This window comes from Coregonus lavaretus (assembly GCF_964263955.1).
Source record: "Coregonus lavaretus genome assembly, chromosome: 34".
Lineage (NCBI taxonomy): Eukaryota > Metazoa > Chordata > Actinopteri > Salmoniformes > Salmonidae > Coregonus > Coregonus lavaretus.
The window spans coordinates 12,273,565-12,301,261 of NC_140021.1; the positions used below are offsets into that span (position 1 = coordinate 12,273,565).

Consider the following 27,697-nt stretch of genomic DNA (forward strand, 5'->3'; position numbering starts at 1 on the left):
GAAAATGTGTGGGCAGAACTGAAAAAGCGTGTGAGCAAGGAGGCCTACAAACCTGACTCAGTTACACCCGCTCTGTCAGGAGGAATGAGCCAAAATTCACCCAACTTATTGTGGGAAGCTTGTGGAAGGCTACCTGAAACGTTTGACCCAAGTTAAACAATTTAAAGGCAATGCTACCAAATACTAATTGAGTGTATGTAAACTTCTGACCCACTGGGAATGTGATGAAATAAATAAAAGCTGAAATAAATAATTCTCTCTACTATTATTCTGACATTTCACATTCTTAAAATAAAGTGGTGATCCTAACTGACCTAAGACAGGGAATTTTTACTAGTATTTAAATGTCAGGAATTGTGAAAAACTGAGGTTAAATGTATTTGGCTAAGGTGTATGTAAACTTCCGACTTCAACTGTAGATCGAGTGTTTGGTGCACGTTGACTGACCTGTATGGTGAAAGGAGAAAATAAATAAATGTAATCCATTCTACTGTTCTTTGATGAATCTCTCCCTTCTCATATACAGTTAGGATTCATGAGATACCCTGTAAGAGTTTTTGTGCACAAACCCCTTCAGTGTCATAAATGCAGAAGATTTGATCATGTGTCAAGTGTGTGCAGACGGGAAGAGTATAGTATTCTAAATTAAGTGAAACGCTGTAATTGTGGTGGCGAACATGCGCCCAAATTCCTGGAGTGCCCTGTAAGGGTGATGGAGACCGAGGTGGCAAGAGTAAGGGGATCATGAAATGTCACATGTTAAAAAGGTGGACTTTGTGTTATTTATTGCAATGGTCATAAACTACAGTACAAGCGGAGAAGAAGTCTGCGAAAACTGGAATCGTGGTGAATGCAGCTGAAGTTTTTGGGGGTATTTTCTTGCCGAGGCCTTGCAAGAAATCCTGTCAGTGAATGTTCCGCCCTCACAGGCCCCTGAGCCTGTGTAGGGTTATATTTTGGAATGAACTGTTATTGAAGAAGTGGGATGGGTTTTGTTTGTTGACGTGTCTATTTTCTTTATTTTGTATGATGTCGTTTCTCCCCTTTTCCCGCAATAGATTTTTTTTTTAATTATTCAGTACCCCGTTCAGCTGGTGGCGGTAATGCACCAATAACATTGGATGCCAATTGCCGTTAAACCCCATCGAAGAAGAAGAAAGAAGACAGAAGAAGAAGAAGAAGAAGAAACACACGCATCAGTACAATGCTTAGACAAAGATTTTTACAACTACACTAAGACAGACAACAGCCTGTCGTGAGTGGAAACGCCAAGCGGATGCTTCACATTTATACATCCGGTGAAATATCTGTCTCATTGTTCTATCTGTGGCTTAGCGATTTCGACGCACAGATCGGTGTTCCGGTATCAAACGTAACATCAGTAGAGATTACTCAGGCACTAGCTAGTAGTGTAGTTGTATAATACAATTGTGTGTACGAGACTGGTGTTTTGGTGTTCGTATCCTGTAGTTTCGATAGAAACGTGCAATTGGGTAAGTGCCATGCTAGCTAGCTACATTGCAATATTAGCTATGCTAGCTTAGTTAGCTAGCTAGTTGGCTACAACGACAGCATAGGCCAACATTAACCATTCAGATGTTTATTTATGTGTGTCAATCTGCTGAAAACAACTACACTGTAAAAATGTCATTTTGAGCTGCCCTCATCGTCCCCTGTTTTCTTCGTGGCAAGTTGGTTTTTAGCCTGGCCTAGATAGCTAGCCTAGTAACATGGCTTTAGTTGATTCAGTGTTAAGCTGTTGTACATTTCAAACCCTTTGTTTCCTAAGTTAAACAACGTGGGAATTAAGTGGCAGCTCATAACCAGAGTGGTATTATCTGCCAAAATGTAAACATCTGATGTTGATGCTTGTTGTATGGTGCCACGGCTAGGGAACGGTTTGTGGTGGTCATTTCAGTATCTTAGTATGTTACTCATTCATACTATTTCTCTCTGTCCACTGATCTCTCAAGGTGAAGAGAATGTCAAGGCCACGGTCACGATCGCCCCACAATTCTCACAGGTGAATACCTTGCACACTGTTCATTTTACCTGCTAGTCCAGTGTGTGGGTCAATACGTTTCCTTCACAATGTTGGCTCAACTCGGCACACTGTATGAAAGGTGCTTTACAATTCAAATGTATTATTTTTTGTGTTATTACAGAGGCAGTCCACGGAGGCAGGATGGCCGGAGGTTCCCCTGGGATGACCCAGACTTCGACCCCCAGCAGGTTCTGGCTGACCTGGGCAGGCTGCCCTGGGAGGAGAACCGCAGCCCTGGGGATCCTCACGAGGACCAGTGGGTCCGCTTCATGGACGAGATCCACCCAGATGGCCACAGAAGACCTATGCCTAGAGGGAACCTTTGCCCAGAGGGCCACAGAAGACCTCTTTCTCCAGGTCTCCACAGGCCTGACCACCACCTCCCCCCAGAGGACTTCCACCATCGCAGGACCCCACCGCCCCCTCACGAGCTGGGCTACGCCGAGCGCAGGAGGCTCTCCCCCCATGATGGAGGAGGGGGTGACAGAGGACGAGTGAAAGAAGAATTCCAGAGATGCGAAGGAGAGAGGCCGCCCCACTCCCCGCAGAGGCTACCCAGAGAGAGGCTGCCATCACTGGCCCCGCAGCACCCTCACTACAGTCCTAGCCACCACCAGAGAGAAGAGAGGGACCAAAGCCATGGGAGGTCCAGGGACCGCAGCCCCAGGGAGAGGGTTCAGGGTGGGGGGAAGTGGGAGAGGAGGGGTGGGGGTGGAGATTTTTCCGGTTCCTATAGAGACAGGAGGAAAGACGACATGCAAAGAGAGCGGAGCACCATCTCTGACCGGAACCGGAGGGAAACTGTTGAAGCGGTGAATCCTGGGTAAATTTGAGCAGTGTTCCGCTGGAGTTTTATGACCAAAAGCCAGAGAAGAAAATTGGAGAGGAGAACCCAGCTTCCTGTTTTTTCTAAGTGCAAACTTCACTCTGCTACTGTGTCCCTTGTGTAATAGTGTGACGGTATAGTAGTTGTAGATTTAATTGCATGGCTTAAAATGCATCACATGTCTCTGTGATCCCTGAGAACCAGTTAAGTGCATGACATGACTTATGATATAGTTGAAAACTTTACTATTATTACCCGCTGCAATCTAGAGAGGCTGTGCGAGCCTGTGAATACATTTAATTCATATTCTACATGTTTTCCTAAATAAATCAAATGCTACATTACAAATTAATCTAACTGTTAGGTGTAGTCAGCATGATTGTATGTCATCTGTTAGTGCTGAACCATGTCACCTGCTCTTTATGTCGACACAGGTACAGGAGGGAGACAGAGTTTAGGGAGCGCCGCCCCTCGTTGGAGAGGCCCCGGGAAGGGTACGACGGAGGAAGGCCACTGGGGCGCAGTGGCCCCTCAGGGGGCCATGATGGCCAGGGGCCTGGAACCCTCATCGTGGAGCATGACCATGGTATAATGAACAGCGGGGAGCCAGAACCGTACTACAACCACAAGGGCCCCGACCGCAACCGGAGCCACAGCCACGACCGATTCGGTCACCATCATAACCGGGTCGGAGCCTCTGAGGAGCGGTTCAGGAAGTCAGGCAGCAGATCCAATACCAGAGAGGAGTCCAGGGGCCGGCCTGCACATGAGGAGAGGAGGGGCCCTGTCCATGAGGAGAGGAGGGGCCCTGTCCATGAGGAGAGGAGGGGCCCTGTCCATGAGGAGAGGAGGGGCCCTGTCCATGAGGAGAGGAGGGGCCCTGTCCATGAGGAGAGGAGGGGCCCTGTCCATGAGGAGAGGAGGGGCCCTGTCCATGAGGAGAGGAGGGGCCCTGTCCATGCGGAGAGGAGGGGCCCTGTCCATGCGGAGAGGAGGGGCCCTGTCCATGCGGAGAGGAGGGGCCCTGTCCATGCGGAGAGGAGGGGCCCTGTCCATGCGGAGAGGAGGGGCCCTGTCCATGCGGAGAGGAGGGGCCCTGTCCATGAGGAGAGGGGCCCTGTCCATGAGGAGAGGGGCCCTGTCCATGCGGAGAGGAGGGGCCCTGTCCATGAGGAGAGGAGGGGCCCTGTCCATGAAGAGAGGAGGGGCCCTGTCCATGAAGAGAGGAGGGGCCCTGTCCATGAGGAGAGGAGGGGCCCTGTCCATGAAGAGAGGAGGGGCCCTGTCCATCAAGGGAGGAGAGGGCCTACACACAACGAGAGCAGAGGGACTATACATGAGTCCAGAAGAAGCCCTAACCGTCAGGGGAGCGCCATCCCCATAGGCTTCCAGGATAGAGGTAGTCCCACAGATCCCAAGGCCAGAAACAGTGCATTCTGTGGGGCGAGGGGGGTCCCAGCCCGGGGTGGCAAGAGACAGATGGGGCCCTCCAGGAACCAACCTCTCCTCCAGGGACAGCAGGGGTACGGACCCCGGGATGCCAACACCCAGCACTCCCTTCCGGAGCACCAGCGGTACCAACCCAGAGGAGGCAACTGGGACATGGAGCCCAGAATGGAGGAGCCCGGCTGGGCAGAGGAGCGCGACATGGAGCAGGACCGGGGACCAGGGCCGCGAGGAGGCCGGCCGCCAGCACGGGGCAGGATGGGACCCAGGAAACCTCAGCTTAGAGATCTCAATCCCAACTGGAACCAGCATCAGAACGACATGGCAATGCCTCGCATAGGCGCCGGCAAGGAGGAGACACTCACCATCAAAGTGGACATGAAGCGCACCATGGGCCAGAATAGGTAAGGTGTTTCGGACAGCAACGTTTAGGGGTCAAGGGTGAAAGTTCATGCTTCTTTTTAGCGCTCGCTTTCGACTGCAGGAAGACATGTATAGTCAGAAGCCCTGAGAGGAGGAAAGCTAGAAGAGGAAAGATTCGTCAAACTGATTTCTCGATTCTACAAAGCAAGGATTCTACAAAGCAAGTATTCTACATGCTGAGAATTTGTGGTGGGATGCAATTTCTATACCTAGGTCAAACTAATCCTTCATGGTGTGGGGCATCACACAGTGATAAACATGGAGAATGGCCAAAGCCTTCTTTCAGCAGTGGCCATTTTATATTATTGTCCTTCACATTCTCAAACGCATTATATGAAGGTGGAATCAATTCTTAACAGCAACTCAGAGCAAGCATGTCGGGATCTCCTAAAAAATGTGTTTCTTACTCATCCAGAGAAGCAGAACATGTCAGACCAGCTTCACAACAATAGAGAACAGAGATACCACAGAAGAACGGCAGCTTCTGAGTAGAAGGCTACCTATCATCTGAGTAACCTAATGGATCTGTAGTTCTACTTCTAACCCTCATCTGCTCAGGGCAGAGGTTTGCCTCATCAGTTCTTCAGAATTCTCTCTTTCATCCAAATGAACATCCCAACAGGATTGGCAACTCACAAAGGGAGTGGTTGCAACTTCCCTAAGAGCAGCCCTGACAACCAAGAGACCAACCAGCTGATGTGTGAAGAGACACCAGCTGTGTGTTTGCAAAGATTTACCGTCATCAGACCCATCTCATCCTACACAACTGAAATTATTTTAACAAGCACAAGGGAATTATACAGAGCAAGGAGCCTGCATGGTGTAACGTGCTGAAGGACCTCTGGGAGGTAAAGACTGGATGAAGAGTGGAGAAGACCGTTCTGCTACTCACTCTACAGCTGATTGACCTGAGTCTGAGGAAAAGCCAGAACCCATTACTGGACAAAATGGAAAAGTCTTGGTGCTAACCAAACTGAGCACTAACTGCAGAAGCGTCTCCCTGGTATGGTGAAGGATTGCCCTAATATACATATGGAGTTGGTGAGCCTGATAAGATGTCAGTCACTGAGCCACTGCATGGCTGGATCTGTGTCTTGGTCTGGGGCTAACTGAAGACGATTTGGGCGGGGAAAGTGCCCTGAACTTCAGGAACATCCGTTTGGAACCACCATGTTGTTTTCAATGCCTTGAGAAAAACTTGGAATGATCAGCTCTTGATCAGCTAATCAGAGAAAGACCCTTGTGAAAGGACTTATTTCAGAAGCAAAGTGTTTTAGTGCTAGTCACTGAGCCAGGCAATTCCCCTTACCATACTCTGCAAGATGATACATACACCAAAACACCAGCTCTAATCAAGACTGTCTTTCATTCAGATCAATGTTTAAAGGTAAGTCAACATGTTCTTTCCGTCATTGACTGTGTATAGTATTCTGCAGACTCCTAGAGCAGTGTTTCCCAACCCTGGTCCTCCAGTACCCCCAACAGTACACATTTTTATTGTAGCCCTGGACAAGCACATCCGATTCAACTTGTCAACTAATCATCAATCCCTCAATGAGTTGAATGAGGTGTGTTTGTCTGGGTTACAACGAAAATGTGTACTGTTGGGGGTTCTCGAGGACCAGGGTTGGGAAACACTGTCCTAGAGGATCTTTATACTTTATCTGTCAAAGACACACAAAAAATACTAGGACAATTTTCATTCTTCATCCAAAGTGCTTTATGCGAGATGGACTCATTCCCACTGTGAAGCTTTCCAAAGACCTTTAGCGATCTCAAGCGTGGTATTGCTCACCGTCATCAACAATGATGCTCTTGAGTCTCAAAGCCTAAAGGATTTTCGAGAAACGGTTATCCTAATAATAGACTCGGACTCGATGTAACCACTGCATCACAAAACCTTTAATTCTGAGGCCAAAATGGATCCAAAATTTCCTCAACATTTACACCACAGATACTCAGATGCCTGGCCTCTGATACACATGGCTTTTTTGACCACAGTGTGTTTCAACCTGCTCTCCTTTCAACAAAACTGTTGACTCAAAGAAATTGACAGCATAAATTGAAAGCACAGCACTGAGTTGATCTCACCTCTGAAGGACAACCCAAAGTAACGATGTTGCCCTGAAAGCAACCGAACGCTACAGGTTCATATTACAACTCGCTTTGAGCTCTACCAGACCAGAGGTCACCGCTTGATGCATGACTACAAGTAAAGACTGGATGCTACAGCTTAAGTCATATGGATGTGAACAGACCAGGGAGAATCCAAGTCATTGGATGGAGAAGCACAGTCATTAAACACATCAACAGTAATCAACCTTCTGCATGAAATGAAGGCTTGGGTGACCAACTAGTAGACACAAGCAAGAGTGGAGAGGAGCAGAAGGCAATGTGAAGGTCTGGAGAATATCAGGATGATGTCCAGTCAGAAAAGCAGTGGTTGATGAATGTCTGCCGATAACCACCATGTTGAAAAGAGTGAAAACGACTTTGGGACTTAACACGTGAAAATAAAGCTTTTGGTTTGACTCTTAGAAGCTATTCCACTAACTGTACCACCACTATTGACCCTGATACTCATGGACTTCTCAGGCAGGAAGAATCATCAAGCTCTAAGAACGTCTCTTCTCCAAGAGGCTCTCAGAACCATATGACTATTGATGAACTGTCATCCGTTTTGCACCAGGGAAACGGAGCTCTGTCAAAGTACTACGACAGCAAGGGGAAACCCAACCCAGTGAGGACTAAGGTATTCCTGACAGAGAAACTGGACTCAGCCTAGTGAAAAGGCCCCAGAATCAACACTTGGAGAAAAATAAGAACTAAAGTAGTTCAGTGTGGATGAATCCTTATGAAAACACTGAGTATTGCGCTCAAAAACCCCTTAGTAATAAGGTCTCCTATACTGATGGGATCTGCCCTTCGCAGTCTACACTACATACTCAAGATGCAACCTGCTCACAAGGATAACGACTCCTTTAAGAGACCATACTGTCCACATTGGACCAATCACAGACAAGAACCACACTGTCTACTTTGGACCATTCAAGAACGAGCCACACTGTCCAATTTTAGACCAATCAAGGATAAGAACCACACTGCTGACCTTTTTACCACAGGAAGTGGATCACTGACATCCAGAAGTTGATTGACGAGAAATGCAGAGTGAAAAAAATTGAAAGAAGCATGACCTTTCACCTTTGACCCATGCCAGTGTCCTTTACATGACCTCACACTGGCACAGGAAGTGGTCAGGGATGTAGTGGAGGTTAAACGCTGTTCACACCTTTTTTATTTTCTGCAGTGCGATTACACACCTTCTACGCCACATACGCTTTGTTAGCATAAGCATTTACGTTACCGCCCATTATCTCAACTAGCATTCAGCGTTTCACTAATACATCCCTGGGGACGAGAAATGTCTCACTCTCTTCCTGTTGCGTTTCAAACTCCTACAGGCCTTATTTGGTCTTAAGTGCCTTTTTGCAAATAATTCAAACCAACAGCTCTTGTAGATGGTATATTTAATCAGTCATTTTTGCTTTCAAATGTAAAGGTAAGTATAGTGTGTTTTACAGATACTTTGGTCAAGGTAAGGTTGTTCAGTAAAATGTTAAGCTAAATTTTATTTACAGAAGAGATCCAGCAGAAAACCACTTAACTCCCTTCAACAAATTGAATTTAAAAAAATGACTGCTGCCCCAAACTACAGTTTTTACTTAAATCAGTAGTACACTCTACAGTAACCAGCTACAGCAGCACACTCTACAGTAACCAGCTACAGCAGCACACTCTACAGTAACCAGCTACAGCAGCACACTCTACAGTAACCAGCTACAGCAGCACACTCTACAGTAACCAGCTACAGCAGTACACTCTACAGTAACCAGCTACAGCAGCACACTCTACAGTAACCAGCTACAGCAGCACACTCTACAGTAACCAGCTACAGCAGCACACTCTACAGTAACCAGCTACAGCAGTACACTCTACATTACCCAGCTATAGCAGTACACTCTACAGTAACCAGCTACAGCAGTACACTCTACATTAGAAGCTGTTAGTACTATTATTAATTAGCCTTGATTATCCAACACAGTTAAGCCCTGGTATTCAGCCCTGATCCGAGAGGGTAAAGGCACTCCGCTTTCTTCCTCTCCATTGCTCATCTCTCTCTCCTCTACAGCCAGCTGTGCTACTCTTCAGACCGCCAGCTGTCGTTGGATCTGGTCAACGTGGGCCGCAGGCGCCTCGACTTCCTACCCATGCTAGAGCATTCTGGGACGTACCGGGAGTCCACAATGCACTCTGGGACTTTTGCCCAGGAGATCATCACCCTGGTGCACCAGGTGAAAGGTTAGGACACGAAACGCAGAAATACTACACACAACTCGAAGATGGGCACGCACACACAGTCACTTGTACACACACACACGCATGCACAGCCCATAGACACGCCTTCACACACATTTAGACAGAACCTATAGATATTTATCTCTCTCACCCCCTCTCTCCAGAGCATTACTTTAGGGGTGATGGTGTAACGCTGACTGAGCGTTTCTGTGGTGCCCAAGATGGAGGTCTGCCTGAGGAGGAGCAGGAGGAAGAGAGGCCTACTCTGAACAGGTACACACACACACGCCTGGGTACTACGGTGATGAGACTTAAGAGGCATGGTTTTATGTTTAAGCCTTCAATGTGCTGTTTATAAACTGTAGCTATATTTTATTCCTTTTTCCTTCTCTTCTCCTCTCTAGGCGGTTCAACATGAGTCTGTCAGAGCCTGATATGGAACCTCTCTTCTCCAAAGTTGGCCGCATGCAGGTAGAATGCATGTTTTTAAATGGTGAATGATTGATAATGTCGATGGATAGATGGATGGATTGATTGGCTGATGGATGTATTGATTGTTGTGTGTGTGTGTGTGAACAGAGGCAGCAGCAGGTGGTGAGTGACCCAGGAGACCTGAGACATGACCTGGAGAGGAGGAGACTGGAGAGGCTGGAGGGGGTGAAGGTCACCATCCCTGGAGGCAGGCTCTCACAGTGCCCCCTGGCTGCCGGGAGGTACTACAACACACTACAACACAGTGAAGCCATGATGGACTGTGGATCTGTCTCTGTCCCTTAGTACACTCGTACGTTCGTCACGCGATTTCTCAGACGGCACTGGCCCGATTCTGACGACACTTGAGTGAATGATGCGTCTTGCCATATAGATCCGGCATTTACAAAATTACACTGACTGGCCAAATGGGGGCACTATAACAAGCGATTAAAAAATGCAAACTTTGAAAGGTCACGCCCCTCACTCCGTTTGACCTAAAGTCATACAATTCGGTACATAAGTCCCTCTCCTTACAAGGAACAAGTTTGCCATGATGGATTTTCCACCATTTAGAATTTTGTGAAAAACACTTCAACGCTACTCTGACACCAAATGACCGATCTGCATGAAACTTGATACACTGTGGCATCTATGGACAAATGTCTCTCAACGCAATATTTTCCAGACTAGTACCTAAAACAACATGACCAATAAACATTCACGTGGGCGTGGTCTGGCGCACAAATGCATATAAATCAGTCACACAGGTTGCAAACACTGTCAACACTCAACATATGCAAGAACATTAATGTCGACCACGCGGTGGCTCTCTAACGGGCACATGTTTTGTTACTATCAGTATATTCTAGTTTGAATTGTCACTAATTGCATCATTCATTGGGGACGGCATGTCTACAGTTGCCTTTCTTGGAATTATCGCTGATCTATGGATCCTTGTGTTCACCCAATCTGTCAGATCAGTGATTACCTCACTAAAGATGGCACCGACAGAGAGGGCTGCCTCGCTTCTAGTCCTTAGGAAACTTTGCAGTATTTTGTTTTTTGATGTATTATTTCTTACATTGTTAGCCCAGAAAATCTTAAGTGTTAATACATACAGCCGGGAAGAACTATTGGATAACAGAGCAGTGTCAACTTACGAGCACTACGACCAGGAATACGACTTTCCCGAAGCGGATGCTTTGTTCGCACCACCCAGGGCATTTGAACTGATTCCAGAGGCCGACCCAAAACAACGCCGCTGGAGGAGAGGGAGCCGGAGCGGTCTCCTAGTCAGACTTAGGAGACACGCACACCACTCATCGCTTCTGAGTATATTACTCGCTAATGTCCAGTCCATTTCCAGACCAATGTGGACGAGATCAGGGCAAGGGTTGCTTTCCAGAGATATCAGGGATTGTAACATACTAAGTTTGACGGAAACGTGGCTCTCTCGGGATATACTGTCCCCGTCCATGCAGCCATCTGGGTTCTCAGTACATCGCGCCGACAGGAATAAACATCTCTCCGGGAAGAAGGGTGGGGGGGTATGTTTCATGACTAACAACTCATGGTGTAATTGTAACAACACACAGGAACTCAAGTCATTTTGTTCACCCGACCTAGAATTCCTCACAATCAAATGCCGACCGTATTATCTCCCAAGAGAATTCTCTTCGGTTATTGTTACAGCCGTGTATATCCCCCCTCAAGCCGATACCACGACGGCCCTCAAGGAACTTCACTGGACTTTATGCAAACTGGAAACCATATGTCCTGAGGCTGCATTTATTGTAGCTGGGGATTTTAACAAAGCAAATTTGAGAAAAAGGCTACCTAAATTCTATCAGCATATTACATTTAATTTTTTTACATTTTAGTAATTTAGCAGACGCTCTTATCCAGAGCGACTTACAGTTAGTTAGTGCATACATTATTTTATATTACATTTTTTCATACTGGCCCCCCGTGGGAATCGAACCCACAACCCTGGCGTTGCAAACGCCATGCTCTACCAGCTGAGCTACATCCCTGCCGGCCATTCCCTCTCCTACCCTGGACGACGCTGGGCCAATTGTGCGCCGCCCCATGGGTCTCCTGGTCGCGGCCGGCTACGACAGAGCCTGGATTCAAACCAGGATCTCTAGTGGCACAGCTAGCACTGCGATGCAGTGCCTTAGACCACTGCTCCACTTGACTGCAGCACTCGCGCTGGAAAAACGCTGGATCATTGTTATACTAATTGCATACAAGGTCCTCCCCCACGCTCCTTTTGGCAAATCTTACCACGACTCCATTTTGCTCCTCCCTTCCTATAGGCAGAAACTCAAACAGGAAGCACCCGCGCTTAGGACTATTCAACGCTGGTCTGACCAATTGGAATCCACGCTTCAAGATTGTTTTGATCACGCGGACTGGGATACGTTCCGGGTAGCCTCTGAGAATTACAGTGGGGAAAAAAAGTATTTAGTCAGCCACCAATTGTGCAAGTTCTCCCACTTAAAAAGATGAGAGGCCTGTAATTTTCATCATAGGTTTCATCATAGGTACACGTCAACCAGAAAATCACATTGTAGGATTTTTAATGAATTTATTTGCAAATTATGGTGGAAAATAAGTATTTAGTCAATAACAAAAGTTTCTCAATACTTTGTTATATACCCTTTGTTGGCAATGACACAGGTCAAACGTTTTCTGTAAGTCTTCACAAGGTTTTCACACACTGTTGCTGGTATTTTGGCCCATTCCTCCATGCAGATCTCCTCTAGAGCAGTGATGTTTTGGGGCTGTCGCTGGGCAACACGGACTTTCAACTCCCTCCAAAGATTTTCTATGGGGTTGAGATCTGGAGACTGGCTAGGCCACTCCAGGACCTTGAAATGCTTCTTACGAAGCCACTACTTCGTTGCCCGGGCGGTGTGTTTGGGATCATTGTCATGCTGAAAGACCCAGCCACGTTTCATCTTCAATGCCCTTGCTGATGGAAGGAGGTTTTCACTCAAAATCTCACGATACATGGCCCCATTCATTCTTTCCTTTACACGGATCAGTCGTCCTGGTCCCTTTGCAGAAAAACAGCCCCAAAGCATGATGTTTCCACCCCCATGCTTCACAGTAGGTATGGTGTTCTTTGGATGCAACTCAGCATTCTTTGTCCTCCAAACACGACGAGTTGAGTTTTTACCAAAAAGTTCTATTTTGGTTTCATCTGACCATATGACATTCTCCCAATCCTCTTCTGGATCATCCAAATGCACTCTAGCAAACTTCAGACGGGCCTGGACATGTACTGGCTTAAGCAGGGGGACACGTCTGGCACTGCAGGATTTGAGTCCCTGGCGGCGTAGTGTGTTACTGATGGTAGGCTTTGTTACTTTGAACCAGCTCTCTGCAGGTCATTCACTAGGTCCCCCCGTGTGGTTCTGGGATTTTTGCTCACCGTTCTTGTGATCATTTTGACCCCACGGGGTGAGATCTTGCGTGGAGCCCCAGATCGAGGGAGATTATCAGTGGTCTTGTATGTCTTCCATTTCCTAATAATTGCTCCCACAGTTGAGTTCTTCAAACCAAGCTGCTTACCTATTGCAGATTCAGTCTTCCCAGCCTGGTGCAGGTCTACAATTTTGTTTCTGGTGTCCTTTGACAGCTCTTTGGTCTTGGCCATAGTGGAGTTTGGAGTGTGACTGTTTGAGGTTGTGGACAGGTGTCTTTTATACTGATAACAAGTTCAAACAGGTCCCATTAATACAGGTAACGAGTGGAGGACAGAGGAGCCTCTTAAAGAAGAAGTTACAGGTCTGTGAGAGCCAGAAATCTTGCTTGTTTGTAGGTGACCAAATACTTATTTTCCACCATAATTTGCAAATAAATTCATTAAAAATCCTACAATGTGATTTTCTGGATTTTTTTTCCTCAATTTGTCTGTCATAGTTGACGTGTACCTATGATGAAAATTACAGGCCTCTCATCTTTTTAAGTGGGAGAACTTGCACAATTGGTGGCTGACTAAATACTTTTTTTCCCCACTGTATATAGATGTATACGCTGATTCGGTGAGTGGGTTTATAAGGAAGTGTATAGGAGACGCCGTACCCACTGTGACTATTAAAACCTACCTCAACCAGAAACCGTGGATAGATGGCAGCATTCGTGAAAAACTGAAAGCACGAACCACTGCATTTAACCATGGCAAGGTGACTGGGAATATGGCAGAATACAAACAGAGTGGTCGTTCCCTCCGCAAGACAATCAAACAGGCAAAACGTCAAAATCGATACAAAGTGGAGTCACAATTCAACGGCTTAGACACGAGACGTATGTGGCAGGGTTTACAAAGAATTACGAACTACAAAAGAAAAACCAGCCACGCCGCGGACACCGACGTCTTGCTGCCAGACAAGCTAAACAAGTTCTATGCCCGCTTTGACAGTGCCACTGACGCAGCCAGCTACTAAGGACTGTGGGCTCTCCTTCTCCGTGGCCGACGTGAGTAAGACATTTAAACATGCTAGCCCTCGCAAGGCTGCCGGCACAGACGACATTCCTAGCCACGTCCTCAGAGCATGTGCTGACCAGCTGGCTGGTGTGTTTACGGACATATGCAATCTCTCCCTATCCCAGTCTGCTGTCCCCACATGCTTCAAGATGTCCACCATTGTTCCTGTACCCAAGACTGCAAGGTAACTGAACTAAATGACTATCGCCCTGTAGCACTCACTTCATCATGAAGTGCTTTGAGAGACTAGTCAAGGATCATATCACCTCCACCTTACCTGTCACTCTAGACCCACTTAAATTTGCATACCGCCCCAATAGGTCCACAGATGATGCAATCGCCATCACACTGCCCTATCCCATCTGGACAAGAGGAATACCTATGTAAGAATGCTGTTCATTGACTATAGCTCAGCATTCAACACCATAGTACCTTCCAAGCTCATCATCAAGCTTGAGGCCCTGGGTCTCAACCCCGCCCTGTGCAATTGGGTCCTGAACTTCCTGACGGGCCGCCCCCAGGTGGTGAAGGTAGGAAACAACACCTCCACTTGCTGATCCTCAACACTGCAGCCCCACAAGGGTGTGTGCTCAGCCCCCTCCTGTACTCCCTGTTCACCCATTACTGCGTAGCCATGCAAGCCTCCAACTCAATCATCAAGTTTGCAGACGACACAACAGTAGTAGGCTTGACTACCAACAACGATGAGACGGCCTACAGGGAGGAGGTGAGGGCTCTCGGAGTGTGGTGTCAGGAAAATAACCTCTCACTCAATGTCAAAAAAACAATAGGAGATGATCGTGGACTTCAGGAAACAGCAGAGGGAGTACCCCCCTATCCACATCGGCGGGACAGCAGTGGAGAAAGTTTTAAGTTCCTCGGCATACCTATCACTGACAAACTGAAATGGTCCACCCACACAGACAGTGTGGTGAAGAAGGTGCAACAGCGTCTCTTCAACCTCAGGAGGCTGAAGAAATTTGGCCTGTCACCTAAAACCCTCACAAACTTTTACAGATGCACAATTGAGAGCATCCTGTCGGGCTGTATCACCGCCTGGTACGGCAACTGCACCGCCCACAACCGCAGGGCTCTCCAGAGGGTGGTGCGGTCTGCACAACGCATCACCGGGGGCAAACTACCTGCCCTCCAAGACACCTACAGCACCCGATATCACAGGAAGGCCAAAAAGATAATCAAGGACAACTACCACCCGAGCCACTGCCTGTTCACCCCGCTATCATGCAGAAGGCGAGGTCAGTACAGGTGCATCAAAGCTGGGACCGAGAGACTGAAAAACAGCTTATTTCTCAAGGCCATCAGACTGTCTTTCTTCCACCCAGTGTATTGACCATAGACATATTGGTTTTGACGAGTCCTTTTTTTAAACAACAAAATAGTTTCTTTCATATGTAGTGCTTTCATTCTGGCGGTAGACATTATCTACAAATACATAAAAAATACTGCCTACATACAGACTTGAAAATCACTGGCCACTTTAATAAATGGAACACTAGTCACTTTAATAATGCCACTTTAATAATGTTTACATATCTTGCATTACCCATCTCATATGTATATACTGTATACTATATTCTATACTATCTATTGCATCGGGGGGCCAGTATGAAAAAAATAAAAAAATAATGTATGCATTAACTGTAAGTCGCTCTGGATAAGAGCGTCTGCTAAATGACTAAAATGTAAATGTAAAATCTTAGCCTATGCCGCTCTGACAATGACAATGCTCATCCATATATTTATATATTCATATTCCATTCCTTTACTTATATTTTTGTATTAGGTTTTTGTTGTGGAACTGTTAGATATTACTTGCTAGATATTGCTGCACTGTCGGAACTAGAAGCACAAGCATTTCACTACACTCGCAATAACATCTGCTAACCATGTGTATGTGACCAATACATTTGATTTGATGTAGAGGAAGGGTGCATTTTGCATTTTTACACTTCACTGTCTCATCATTCACTGTCTCATCATTCTCTCTCTCACTCTCTGTCTCAGTGACCATCACGAAGAGTATGGTAGTGAGGAAGAGGAGGTTCAGGAGGAAGAGGAGGGCTTCTCTTCAGGCTGGCCAGGCCTACCACAGAGAGGAGGGAGGTGGCCTGGAGAGATGGTGAGAACTGTGTGTGCATGTGTTCATATTTAGTAGGGGTGTAGGTAAAACAGTGGAAACTATCTGTAGATTTCTCTGAATATCTCTCAGGCTTCTAACTTTCTCTCTCTCGCGCGCTCTCTCGGGGGGTCAGAGGAGAGGAGGCATGGTTAGACAAAACATGGGCGGCCAGCTGAGGAACAACCGGCCTCCTAATTGCCCCGGCAACCATCCTGGACCAATGAAACAACAGAACCGCAGTATTAACGGTCAGTTAGCACCCCAAAACATGATAAATATATAGTGAATATAAACCAGGACACAGAAGTTAGAAAGTCCACTGTTGTAACACACAGACCTGTTCAGAGAAGCAGAACTTCCCAACCATGTTCAGTGACCTCAATCACTGATTGGTTGATTGATTGACTATGTAATTCCTACGACAGGGTCTTGACTCTGTTTACCTTCCTGTCTGGTTACATTAGTTAGTCAGTCTGTCCATCTGGTTCCTAGATCTCAATGTCTGACCCTGAGCCAATCAAATCCTCTCTCCTTTCATTTAGCCAATCATCTTGTCCACTAATGGGACCATTACAACCATAGCAGACCTGTTTTTTTAACTTAACGCCTATATTCATTTCTCTCTCTCTTTCTCGCTCCCTCTCTCTCAGGTGCCAACTGGTGAATGGACTCTTGGATGGAGCCAGGGGTTATGTGAGGTTAGCTGTTAAGCTCAGAGGAGTGACCGGGCCAGCTCTATACACTGAATATTCAAAAGTATGTGGACACCCCTTCAAATTAGTGGATTCAGCTATTTCAGCCACACCCGTTGCTGACAGGTGTATAACAGTTGAGCACACAGCCATGCAATCTCCATAGACAAATATTGGCAGTAGAATGGCCTTACTGAAGAGCTCAGTGACTTTCAATGTGGCATAGAATGCCACCTTTCCAACAAGTTAGTTAGTCAAATGTATGCCCTGCTAGAGCTGCCCCGGTCAACTGTACGTGCTGTTATTGTGAAGTGTAAACGTCTAGGAACAACAATGGCTCAGCAGCGAAGTGGTAGGCCACACAAGCTCACAGAACGGGACCGCCGAGTGCTGAAGCGCGTAACGCGTAAAAAACGTCTGTCCTCGGTTGCAACACTCTACCGAGTTCCAAACTGCCTCTGGAAGCAACGTCAGCACAATATCTATTTGTCGGGAGCTTCATGAAATGGGTTTCCATGGCCGAGCAGCCGCACACAAGCCTAAGATCACCTAAGATCAATGCCAAGCGTTGACTGGAGTGGTGCAAAGCCCGCTGCCATTGGACTCTGGAGCAGTGGAAACGCGTTCTCTGGAGTGATGAATCAAGCTTCATCATCTGGCAGTCCGATGGACAAATCTTTGTTTGGCGGATGCCAGGAGAACGCTACCTGGCCCAATGCATACTGCCAACTGTATACTTTGGTGGAAGAGGAATAATGGTCTGGGGCTGTTTTTCATGGTTCGGCTAGGCCCCTTAGTTCCAGTGAAGAGAAATCTTAATATTACAGCAGACGATTCTGTGCTTCCAACTTTGTGGCAACAGTTTGGGGAAGGCCCTTACCTGCACAAAGTGAGGTCCATACAGAAATGGTTTGTCAAGATCGGTGTGCAAGAACTTGACTGGCCTGCACAGAGCCCTGGCCTCAACCCCATCGAACACCTTTGGGATGAATTGGAACGCCGACTGCCAGCCAGGCCTAATTGCCCAACATCTGTGCCCGACCTCACTAATGCTGTTGTGGCTGAATGGAAGCAAGTCCCCGCAGCAATTTTCCAACATCTAGTGGAAAGCCTTCCCAGAAGAGTGGAGGCTGTTATAGCAGCAAAGGGAGGACCAATTCTATATTAATGGCCATGATTTTGGAATGAGATGTTCGACGAGCAGGTGTCCACATACTTTTGGTCATGTAGTGTATATTATAACACACCTAGACAGAACCGGCATCTCTTATTTTCTGCTGCTTGATTACCTGGTAGCGCCACCTTTTCAATTCCATTACCTGACCTACACCTGTACTGACATTGGCCAACAGAACAGGGTTGACGTCGCTGTACCACACGGTCAATGTAAAGTCCATGCAGTGTAGCTACTCCTGACAGAGTAGTGTTGTGGGGAAGTAAGATGGCCGACTGATATTTAATTGAGGGGAAGTGATGTCATAATGCAGGGGGGGGGAGGACCCTGAGCCAGAAGGGGAGCATCCTGTTAGTGAGGAGCCACCTAATTCATTCATTTGTCCTTTCATTCATGAAGTATATTTTGAGTAAGTGAACGCTGCTTTTCGTTGGCTGTATGCATTGCTTACCGAAGAAAAAAATCAAATATCAAATAAGAGATTACTTCAAATACCATGTTGGCAAGCGTATTGGTGTTGGGTAGTAAAAGTCCCTTTGAGTGTAGTAGTAATAATGCATCTTAAATGAGTACAGCCAATTTGGTCATTACCTGTACACACCTGTGTGTGAGCGCTTAAGGTCGGGTACAGAGGTGATCCTTGCTGATATTTAACAGGTGCCTACTTACACCTAGGCCAGTCTTTGTTTAGGTAAACGGGGCTGGACAGGATTATTCTACGGTCAGAGGTAATGCCCCTGCCAGATGGATAGGTCAGACTGCTGTTCTATGGTCAGTGGAGACTGACCGGTGGATTAATGCCCCGCTGGACTAACCAGAGCTGACTGGGGAGGAGGATGCCCAGCTGTGCAGGTGGATATCAAGTTGCGATAGTGCTTAGCAGAAACACAGGCAGGCCTTAACCTTTAACCCCACAAGAGCAAGCAGAGGTGATATGGGATCTGGCAGAGAATCCAGTCAGATGATCACAGTGAAACGCACAGTGCATTTATTTCAAATGTAGCTAGAAATACAAAGTCCATAAAAAATTACTTTACACCACAGTACCATGATTTTTTACATAATAAAAACATCTTGACTTTTTAATCAATTTCTGTTGTTTCAAGTCTTTCTTTTCAGCTGCTCAGTTATGTCAGAGTTGCAATACAAATGGACAAGATACTGACTCCCACACAAACCAGGATCTACACTGAGGAGTTATAAGAGCTTATGACTGGTTATAGCAGGTTATGAATGCCCTCTGACTGCATTAAAATACAGAAATGTCATAGCAACACCACCATCCTTCATAAGGCAGAGAGTGAGAGCAGTCCAAAACCCCCTCATGATAAGGTAAATCCCACTGATCAGCAGCATCATTATTAATGTCCTCAGTAATGTCTGTATGGTCCACCGGTGTTCTGTTGTCCTCCCAAAGAACAGTCTGAAGGCCCTTAACCCACACTAATCCAATCTGAAAGAACTGGAGAGCTGTGAGAAACATGGTGATTGCTCCACCTAGTCTTCAACTTCTATGCCATGTGTCAAACTTGTTCCACAGAGGGCCGAGTGTCGGCGGGTTTTCGCTCCTCCCTTGAATTAAGGTCACTGATTTGTAAGGAACTCCCCTCACCTGGGTGTCTAGTTTTTTTCCTTTCATTTAAGACCTAAACAGCAGACACTCCATGGAATGAGTTTGACACCACTGGTATGCCAAAGCCTGTGATCCCGCAGCTTGGTTAGACAAGACGGGCAGTGGGGGGGGGGGGGGGGACGCTGTCATCTTTCGGCCCCTTCTGGTTCATCTGTGTGTGTGACTGGGGAGTCCCTGGAGGCCCTGTGTGTGTGTGTGTGTGTGTGTGTGTGTGAGGAGAACCTCCTCCGGTGGCGGCTCAGAGGCGAGGGTCGCAGGGCAGCGGACGGAACGCCACCTCAATATTCTCCTCCATGATGATGTCGTAGCGACACATCAGCGGGCTGGAGGGGTGAGAGAAAGGTATAGTTGGAGAGAGAGGGGGGAGGAAGGAGGCAGAAAAAGGGAAAAGTGTGTGGTGGTCTCTCACCTGTCGGGTTGCTCCAATGGGGTGAGGCGGATGCGGAGTAGTCGGATTTTGTAGCGAGGGCCTATCATGTTGCCAGTAGCGATGCGGAGGGATATCTTCTGGACGGGCTGCAGGTCCTCATCAAACTGGACCAACAGACGGGTGGAGGTGAACTGCTCAAACCTGAAAAGCTTACTGATGGTGAGTGGGATATAGAGTTAGAGGTCTTACTGTCACAAGTGTATCTGTTCGTTCGTGTGTGTATGTGAGACGTACCGGTCTATGCGTGCCTCAGTGAAGTTCCTGCCACTGTGTAGTCTGAGGATGACGACACCCCAGCGCAGGTAATGGTTCCATGTCACCATGTCCACCCTGTAGCTGGTCTCTACACACAGGACACACACAATTCATATTTGAGAAATCACTGCTATAGAAGCATTATGTATGTTAATCACTGATTGATAATTAGGGGTGTGGGACTTACTTTTATAAGGCAACGTGGCAGTGGTGGTGAAGTAGGCCTTGGTCTGTCCCAATCGCAACAGAGTATCCCTCCACCTGCTGATGTCATAACCTGGGGGGTAACCATGGATTGGTATGGCAATCAAACTACTTAATAGAGGATTTGATGACAAGCATATTTTCCCTTGTTTATAGATTGAGGGAGATTCTGGGTTGACCAGTGGGAAGTCTGTCCTCACACCTAGCATGGGACAAGGGGCGGGCTTAAAGGCTTCACACTGCAGACACTGCCCATCCAGGAAGTCGCTGTACGAGGAGCAGGGGTATGCTGTGAGGCTGCAGGTCCGGTTGAGAGCACACAGGTACAGGAACACAGAGCGCTGGTGGTCACACACGAAATATGACTTCCCTACGAAAGAGAGAAGCTGTGAGTTATTACATGAGTTATTGTGTGTGTGTGTGTGTGTTAGTCTCACCTGAGAAGATGGTCTTGGGGCAGCCTGGCTGATCAGATCCTCCGTTGGCATAGTAGTCAATATGGCCATGTTGACCTCTGAGACCAAACGCTATGTGAAAAAATTACAGATAATACAGGACAACATGAAATTCAAAATGTTCTTATCACAAAAACAAACATCTAGAGAATCCCTTGCCACACACACAAACACACACAGCATGTCAGTACTTACAGTTCATGTCAGTGTGTAGTACATCTACAAACATGGCATCTGAAGGATCTAGTCTCTCCTCAGCAGTCGCTCCAGTGAACATGGGCCCTGCTGGGTCCAGACCTGGACAACAATGAATATTATTGAAACAATGAATACATTAATTAATACATCAATTAATTAAACCATTAATTAATCAATTAAGTAATCATTTAAATAATCCATCAATCAAATAGTAGCTTTTCAGTCACAGACAGTCTCTGTCACACCTGTAATGCGGCCGATCTTGCCCTTCAGGTTTGCTCCTACGAACCCAGCTAGGTGAGCTCCTAGACTCACCCCAATCAGGTGGATCGAACTCAGAGGCGCTCCCTCCGCCTACACACACACAGTGAACAATTAGCAACATTGACACAAGACTCATAGAACAACTGATTATAGATTCACAGAAAACTAGCAATATCCCGCTCACACACCTGCATGTTGAGTATGAAGCTGGTGAGGTTGTTGGCAGCCTGTCGTGTGTTGGCCACAGCAGTGAAGTAGTTAAGGTTAGCAGCTCCTCTGTTCCAGTCCACCACCAGGATGTTCATGTCCTCCTGCTCAGACAGCAGCTGGACGATGTGGTCCACCCAGACCGGAGGGGCCCCGGTGGGCCGGTAGCCGTGAATGACGAAGGCCGTGGGCAGGGAGAAGTTGAAGAGTGGCTGGGAGGACAGGTGGTGATGGTTCACCTCTCTGCCACAGCGCAGGTTAGACCTGGTGGAAGGAGGAGGGAAGGGAAACGGAGAAGGAGAATACTTTATTTAGAAAATGTCATTTTACTTTTTACCCAACCGCAGTCACACACATTCATATTCACACACACACACTCTAACCTACTTCGCGTAGAGCAGCAGCTTGACGTTCAGGGTGGTCCCGAGGAAGCACTCATGGAAGTCCAGGTCTGTAAAGTCATCACACAGCTCAACTACACCACTCTCCTGGCCTGGGGAGAGAAGGGGAGGATGTGTAAGTGTGTTCATTGATACCCTGCTAGGTCAGGGCCAGGTCATTCTCTGATGAACCCCAACATATTCTTCTTCTTTCCTTATGCATTTAAACATGAGCAGACAGCTGGTGAATGGAGACAGAGTGAATACCGAAGATTTCTATTTATAAAGATAGGCCAGTGCTTCTCGAACTCTGGCCTGTTTACATTGTTCTTATAATAGAACACACATTCACCCCTACCATTCTGTCTCACTTTCTCCCCCTCCCCTAGCCACTGTTCTTTGCCACAGGTGAAAGGTTAAAGGTGCCTGTCTGAACCTTGCTCTGGAAAATGATCCTCCTCTGTGGATTATTTTACTATGTGATACTGTAGTGTCCCTCCTTGGCTGCAGCCAGGCTTTGACTGTATGGCGCTAGGGGCTTTAACCTTTTACCATGTAGAATTAGCCACAAGACTGCATTATGAGTTTTAGCATGTAGCATTGAGTGTCATGATTCGGTAGCATTAGCATGTAGCTTGTTAACGTTTAAACAACATCAGTTATTAGTGTTAGCATGTAGGCTAGCGCCAAGTGTCATGCTAGCGGCTTTAGCGGTGATCCATGCTCTCTAATAGCAGCTTGTCCTCTGCTGCTGCTCTCAATTGGATCATGCTGCTATAAAAAAGCAGCTCATCCTGTGACACCCCAATCCCCTTTCTCAACAATCTTCCTGTCCTCTCTGTCATTAATTCATGACCCGTGAACACACACGTACACACACACACACACACACACACACACACACACACACACACACACACACACACACACACACACACAGGGCTCACTCCATTGGCACACAAAGCAAGCAGCACTAACTGTCCCATAGACAGAACTGTCCCGAGGCAGATGGGGAAGTTTTACCTCTCTGAGCTCTCCCTGGCCCCTTTCTCTGTCTGTGGTCACACACACACACACGTGCACACACACTTACGCCCATGCACACACACCACACACTATAATTCCTCCACTCAAGGATATTTGGGGAAGAGAAAGAACATACATGGCAGTTATTTGAGTCTGTTCTGGAGGGAGTGTAGAAAGATGTCTGAAACCTTGAGTCTGCTAACACAAACTCTCAAAACTCTCCTCAGGGACACCCAGACGTTTTAACAATTTGCTGTAGCTCTGAACTAATCAGCAGTTTCACATAGAAATGTGACTCATTTACCCACCCCTGCACAGGACAAAGATTTAAGATCAAAGGCCTGATTATCTGCATGTCCACCAATGTTGTTTACATGTTGAAATGTCCCTGGGGTCTGTCTTACATAGGGAAAAGCCGTACAAGCCTTAAGACCCGGATCAGTGACCACTGCCGCAATATACAGACCGGTGAGACAAAAAACCCGGTTGCTGTTCATTTTGTACAAGCTGGACATCCTATTAGTTCTCTGAGATGCATTGGAATAGAAATTGTCAAGATGTCACGCAGGGGAGGGGACATTGAGAGGAAACTTCTTCAAAGGGAATCTTTCTGGATCCACAGGCTCAACACACTGTCTCCTCTTGGCCTTAACGAGGAGTTCGACTTAAAACCATTTTTATAGTTTCAAAATGTCAAAATTATTGTGTGCTTTTTTACCCAAGTTGAATATTATATGTATATATATAAAAAAAACTGTAAATATTGATCACATTCCTTGTGTATGGTCATATATTTTGAAATATTGAATGTCGATATTGTGAACCTGTTATATATTTGTACCTCCTGTTTCAGGAAGTGATGTCACTGAGTACTGCCCCTAATATATAGGACCTTCCACCCCCAACTGGGATATGGATGCCTGATGAAGACCTAAGGGTCGAAACGTTCTTATAATAAAATCACCTGGGAGCATCAGCAGCAGTATGCAGCGTTTTATTTTTTATTTTTCAGCTCTGAACTAGCTCACCTGATTCACCTATTCAAGGGCTTGATGATTAGTTGACAAGTTGAATCAGGTATGCTAGATCTAGAATAGATTAAATACATGGAACAGCTGGAGGTCCCCGAGGAGAGGTTTGAGAAACACTGTGCTAACAGATGTGAGACAGAAAACAACACATTTCTCTCTTTTTCTATCTCTCTCTGTAAACTGTGTCCTGGATTAGGGGGGATAGAGGGGTGAAGGGGTCAGAACAGGCAGACCTCACATAACTAGCTCAACACCCACCCATGCACACACACACACACACTTTGGTCATGGAAATATGAGTCTTACCTTTGCAGAGCATGAGGGAGCCCACCAAACTGAGGAGTTGCCAGAGTAACATCCTTACAACCAAGATAAAGAGGGAAAGAAGGAGGGAGATAGAGGAAGATCGGATGATACTAGAGGGAGGTTTGTCTGAGAGAGGAACGACAAGAAGCTCTTAGTAATACAGACTGCGAGAGGGAGGGAGGGAGCAGGGGAGGGAAGAAAATAGCTAACTGACCATGACCAGAGCAGAAAGAAAGACAGATGTAGTCATTGAGGTGACTAGGTTTGTTGGGATCTGGGTTACCCAGTGAAACTCTTGAGTAGTCTTTTTTGGTAATATTTAGTGCTAATAAAGCATTATTGACTTGTACTGCAAGAGGGGAGAGGGAAGGCACAAGACATGACACGTGTTATTATTATTATTATTATCGTTGTTATTATTATCGTTATTGTTATTATATTATTATTATTATTGTCCTCCAATGAGTCACCATGTGGCTCCTAATCAGTCTCTCCTTCCTTGCCTCTCCTTTACGCTCTACTCTCTCTTCTCTCCATCCCTCTCTCATGCTATCTGCCTCTATGTACTCAATACCATCAATCCCAACTCTCCCATACATGTGAGAACCAGGGAGGACCAGGGTGTAGCTGGCCAGCCCAGGCAGGAGTGCTCTCTGTGGGGCAGCTGTGTTCTGACAGGAGACTCTCCGTATGGAGCTCCACATGAGCAGGGTTATTAATTGCATCAGAGCTGTGGTAACACTAACCAGCCCAGCCCTGCCTATACCCACTATTTACTGACTACAGTATTAAATGTACAGTATGGGCTTTAAATATATATCATTTAAAGGCAGAGTACAGGGCAGAGGCATCAAAAGCAACAAATCAGAAGCTGTCCAACCCTACTGGGGTGCATTTCCCTGGTTACCTCAGAGAATCTTTCATAATGGGCCAGGCTGCAGGGCACTTATACTTACACATGTACAGTGGGGGGAAAAAGTATTTAGTCAGACACCAATTGTGCAAGTTCTCCCACTTAAAAAGATGAGAGAGGCCTGTAATCATCATAGGTACACGTCAACTATGACAGACAAATTGAGAATTTTTTTCTCCAGAAAATCACATTGTAGGATTTTTAATGAATTTATATGCAGATTATGGTGGAAAATAAGTATTTGGTCACCTACAAACAAGCAAGATTTCAGGCTCTCACAGACCTGTAACTTTTTCTTTAAGAGGCTCCTCTGTCCTCCACTCGTTACCTGTATTAATGGCACCTGTTTGAACTTGTTATCAGTATAAAAGACACCTGTCCACAACCTCAAACAGTCACACTCCAAACTCCACTATGGCCAAGACCAAAGAGCTGTCAAAGGACACCAGAAACAAAATTGTAGACCTGCACCAGGCTGGGAAGACTGAATCTGCAATAGGTAAGCAGCTTGGTTTGAAGAACTCAACTGTGGGAGCAATTATTAGGAAATGGAAGACATACAAGACAACTGATAATCTCCCTCGATCTGGGGCTCCACGCAAGATCTCACCCCGTGGGGTCAAAATGATCACAAGAACGGTGAGCAAAAATCCCAGAACCACACGGGGGGACCAAGTGAATGACCTGCAGAGAGCTGGGACCAAAGTAACAAAGCCTACCATCAGTAACACACTACGCCGCCAGGGACTCAAATCCTGCAGTGCCAGACGTGTCCCCCTGCTTAAGCCAGTACATGTCCAGGCCCGTCTGAAGTTTGCTAGAGTGCATTTGGATGATCCAGAAGAGGATTGGGAGAATGTCATATGGTCAGATGAAACCAAAATAGAACTTTTTGGTAAAAACTCAACTCGTCGTGTTTGGAGGACAAAGAATGCTGAGTTGCATCCAAAGAACACCATACCTACTGTGAAGCATGGGGGTGGAAACATCATGCTTTGGGGCTGTTTTTCTGCAAAGGAACCAGGACGGCTGATCCGTGTAAAGGAAAGAATGAATGGGGCCATGTATCGTGAGATTTTGAGTGAAAACCTCCTTCCATCAGCAAGGGCATTGAAGATGAAACGTGGCTGGTTCTTTCAGCATGACAATGATCCCAAACACACCGCCCGGGCAACGAAGGAGTGGCTTCGTAAGAAGCATTTCAAGGTCCTGGAGTGGCCTAACCAGTCTCCAGATCTCAACCCCATAGAAAATCTTTGGAGGGAGTTGAAAGTCCGTGTTGCCCAGCAACAGCCCCAAAACATCACTGCTCTAGAGGAGATCTGCATGGAGGAATGGGCCAAAATACCAGCAACAGTGTGTGAAAACCTTGTGAAGACTTACAGAAAATGTTTGACCTGTGTCATTGCCAACAAAGGGTATATAACAAAGTATTGAGAAACTTTTGTTATTGACCAAATACTTATTTTCCACCATAATTTGCAAATAAATTCATTAAAAATCCTACAATGTGATTTTCTGGATTTATTTCTCATTTTGTCTGTCATAGTTGACGTGGTCCTATGATGAAAATTACAGGCCTCTCTCATCTTTTTAAGTGGGAGAACTTGCACAATTGGTGGCTGACTAAATACTTTTTTTTCCCCACTGTATAATGTATACTTATGAATACTTAATGTATGTTCATGGGCATACAGTAGAGGCACCCATTGCTGCCTGGTTCAAAGTTTCCCATCTAGTTGAACTTCAATTGTGTAGGCTAATACCAATTGAGATGTTTTAGTTTAGGGGCCAAAGCAGTGGCCTTCTGTCCAGTCTGTAGACTTTAGGGGCGATGATCTGGACCATGGACTGGGTAAGTGGTTGGTCTATGGAGTCTTAGTCCACCAAGTTTAGGGCAGGGTCAACCAGCCTTCCTCCTGAGGAGCTACTCTCCAGAGGACCTTGATTCTCCAGATGAGGAGCCAGGTTCAGATCATTCTCCAGGTGAGGAGCCAGGTCCAGATCATTCTCCAGGTGAGGAGCCAGGTCCAGATCATTCTCCAGGTGAGGAGCCAGGCTGAGGCCACTACCAGGTCATTCTGTTCCCCCTCTGGATTAAGATCTTAACCCTGAAGCCACGCCATCCTCTGTCATCTGACTATGACTGGATAACACTGTGGACAGAGAGATTATAGGCAACTGTGTGTGTGTCAAATTTACAGTTTTACATTTTTTGTCATTTAGCAGACGCTCTTATCCAGAGCGACTTATCAAATGTATTTGTCACATGCTTCATAAACAAAAGCTGTAGACTAACAGTGAAATGCTTACTTACCATGGACT

At 46.4% G+C, this 27,697-nt stretch overlaps 2 protein-coding genes across 2 annotated transcripts; one reads left to right on the forward strand and one right to left on the reverse strand.

Annotated features, from left to right (window-relative positions):
* The first annotated feature begins 1,344 nt into the window (after positions 1 to 1,344).
* Positions 1,345 to 19,160, forward strand: LOC311109330 (uncharacterized protein). Its single transcript, XM_084152177.1, has 11 exons — positions 1,345 to 1,493; positions 1,974 to 2,023; positions 2,166 to 2,867; positions 3,305 to 4,720; positions 8,929 to 9,098; positions 9,260 to 9,368; positions 9,500 to 9,566; positions 9,675 to 9,808; positions 16,090 to 16,204; positions 16,338 to 16,452; positions 16,855 to 19,160. Exons 2-11 carry the CDS (start codon positions 1,983 to 1,985, stop codon positions 16,866 to 16,868), a joined length of 2,883 nt encoding a protein of 960 aa, XP_084008303.1. The 5' UTR covers positions 1,345 to 1,493; positions 1,974 to 1,982; the 3' UTR covers positions 16,869 to 19,160.
* A 670-nt stretch (positions 19,161 to 19,830) lies between these two features.
* LOC311109365 (lipase member H-like) lies at positions 19,831 to 22,798 on the reverse strand. Its single transcript, XM_084152218.1, has 10 exons — positions 22,104 to 22,798; positions 21,698 to 21,980; positions 21,491 to 21,599; positions 21,243 to 21,344; positions 21,030 to 21,119; positions 20,795 to 20,962; positions 20,576 to 20,665; positions 20,368 to 20,476; positions 20,113 to 20,286; positions 19,831 to 20,026 (listed from the first exon to the last, which is right to left on the reverse strand). The coding sequence occupies exons 1-10, from the start codon at positions 22,244 to 22,246 to the stop codon at positions 19,942 to 19,944; spliced, it is 1,353 nt and encodes a 450-aa protein (XP_084008344.1). The 5' UTR covers positions 22,247 to 22,798; the 3' UTR covers positions 19,831 to 19,941.
* Positions 22,799 to 27,697: the final 4,899 nt, after the last annotated feature.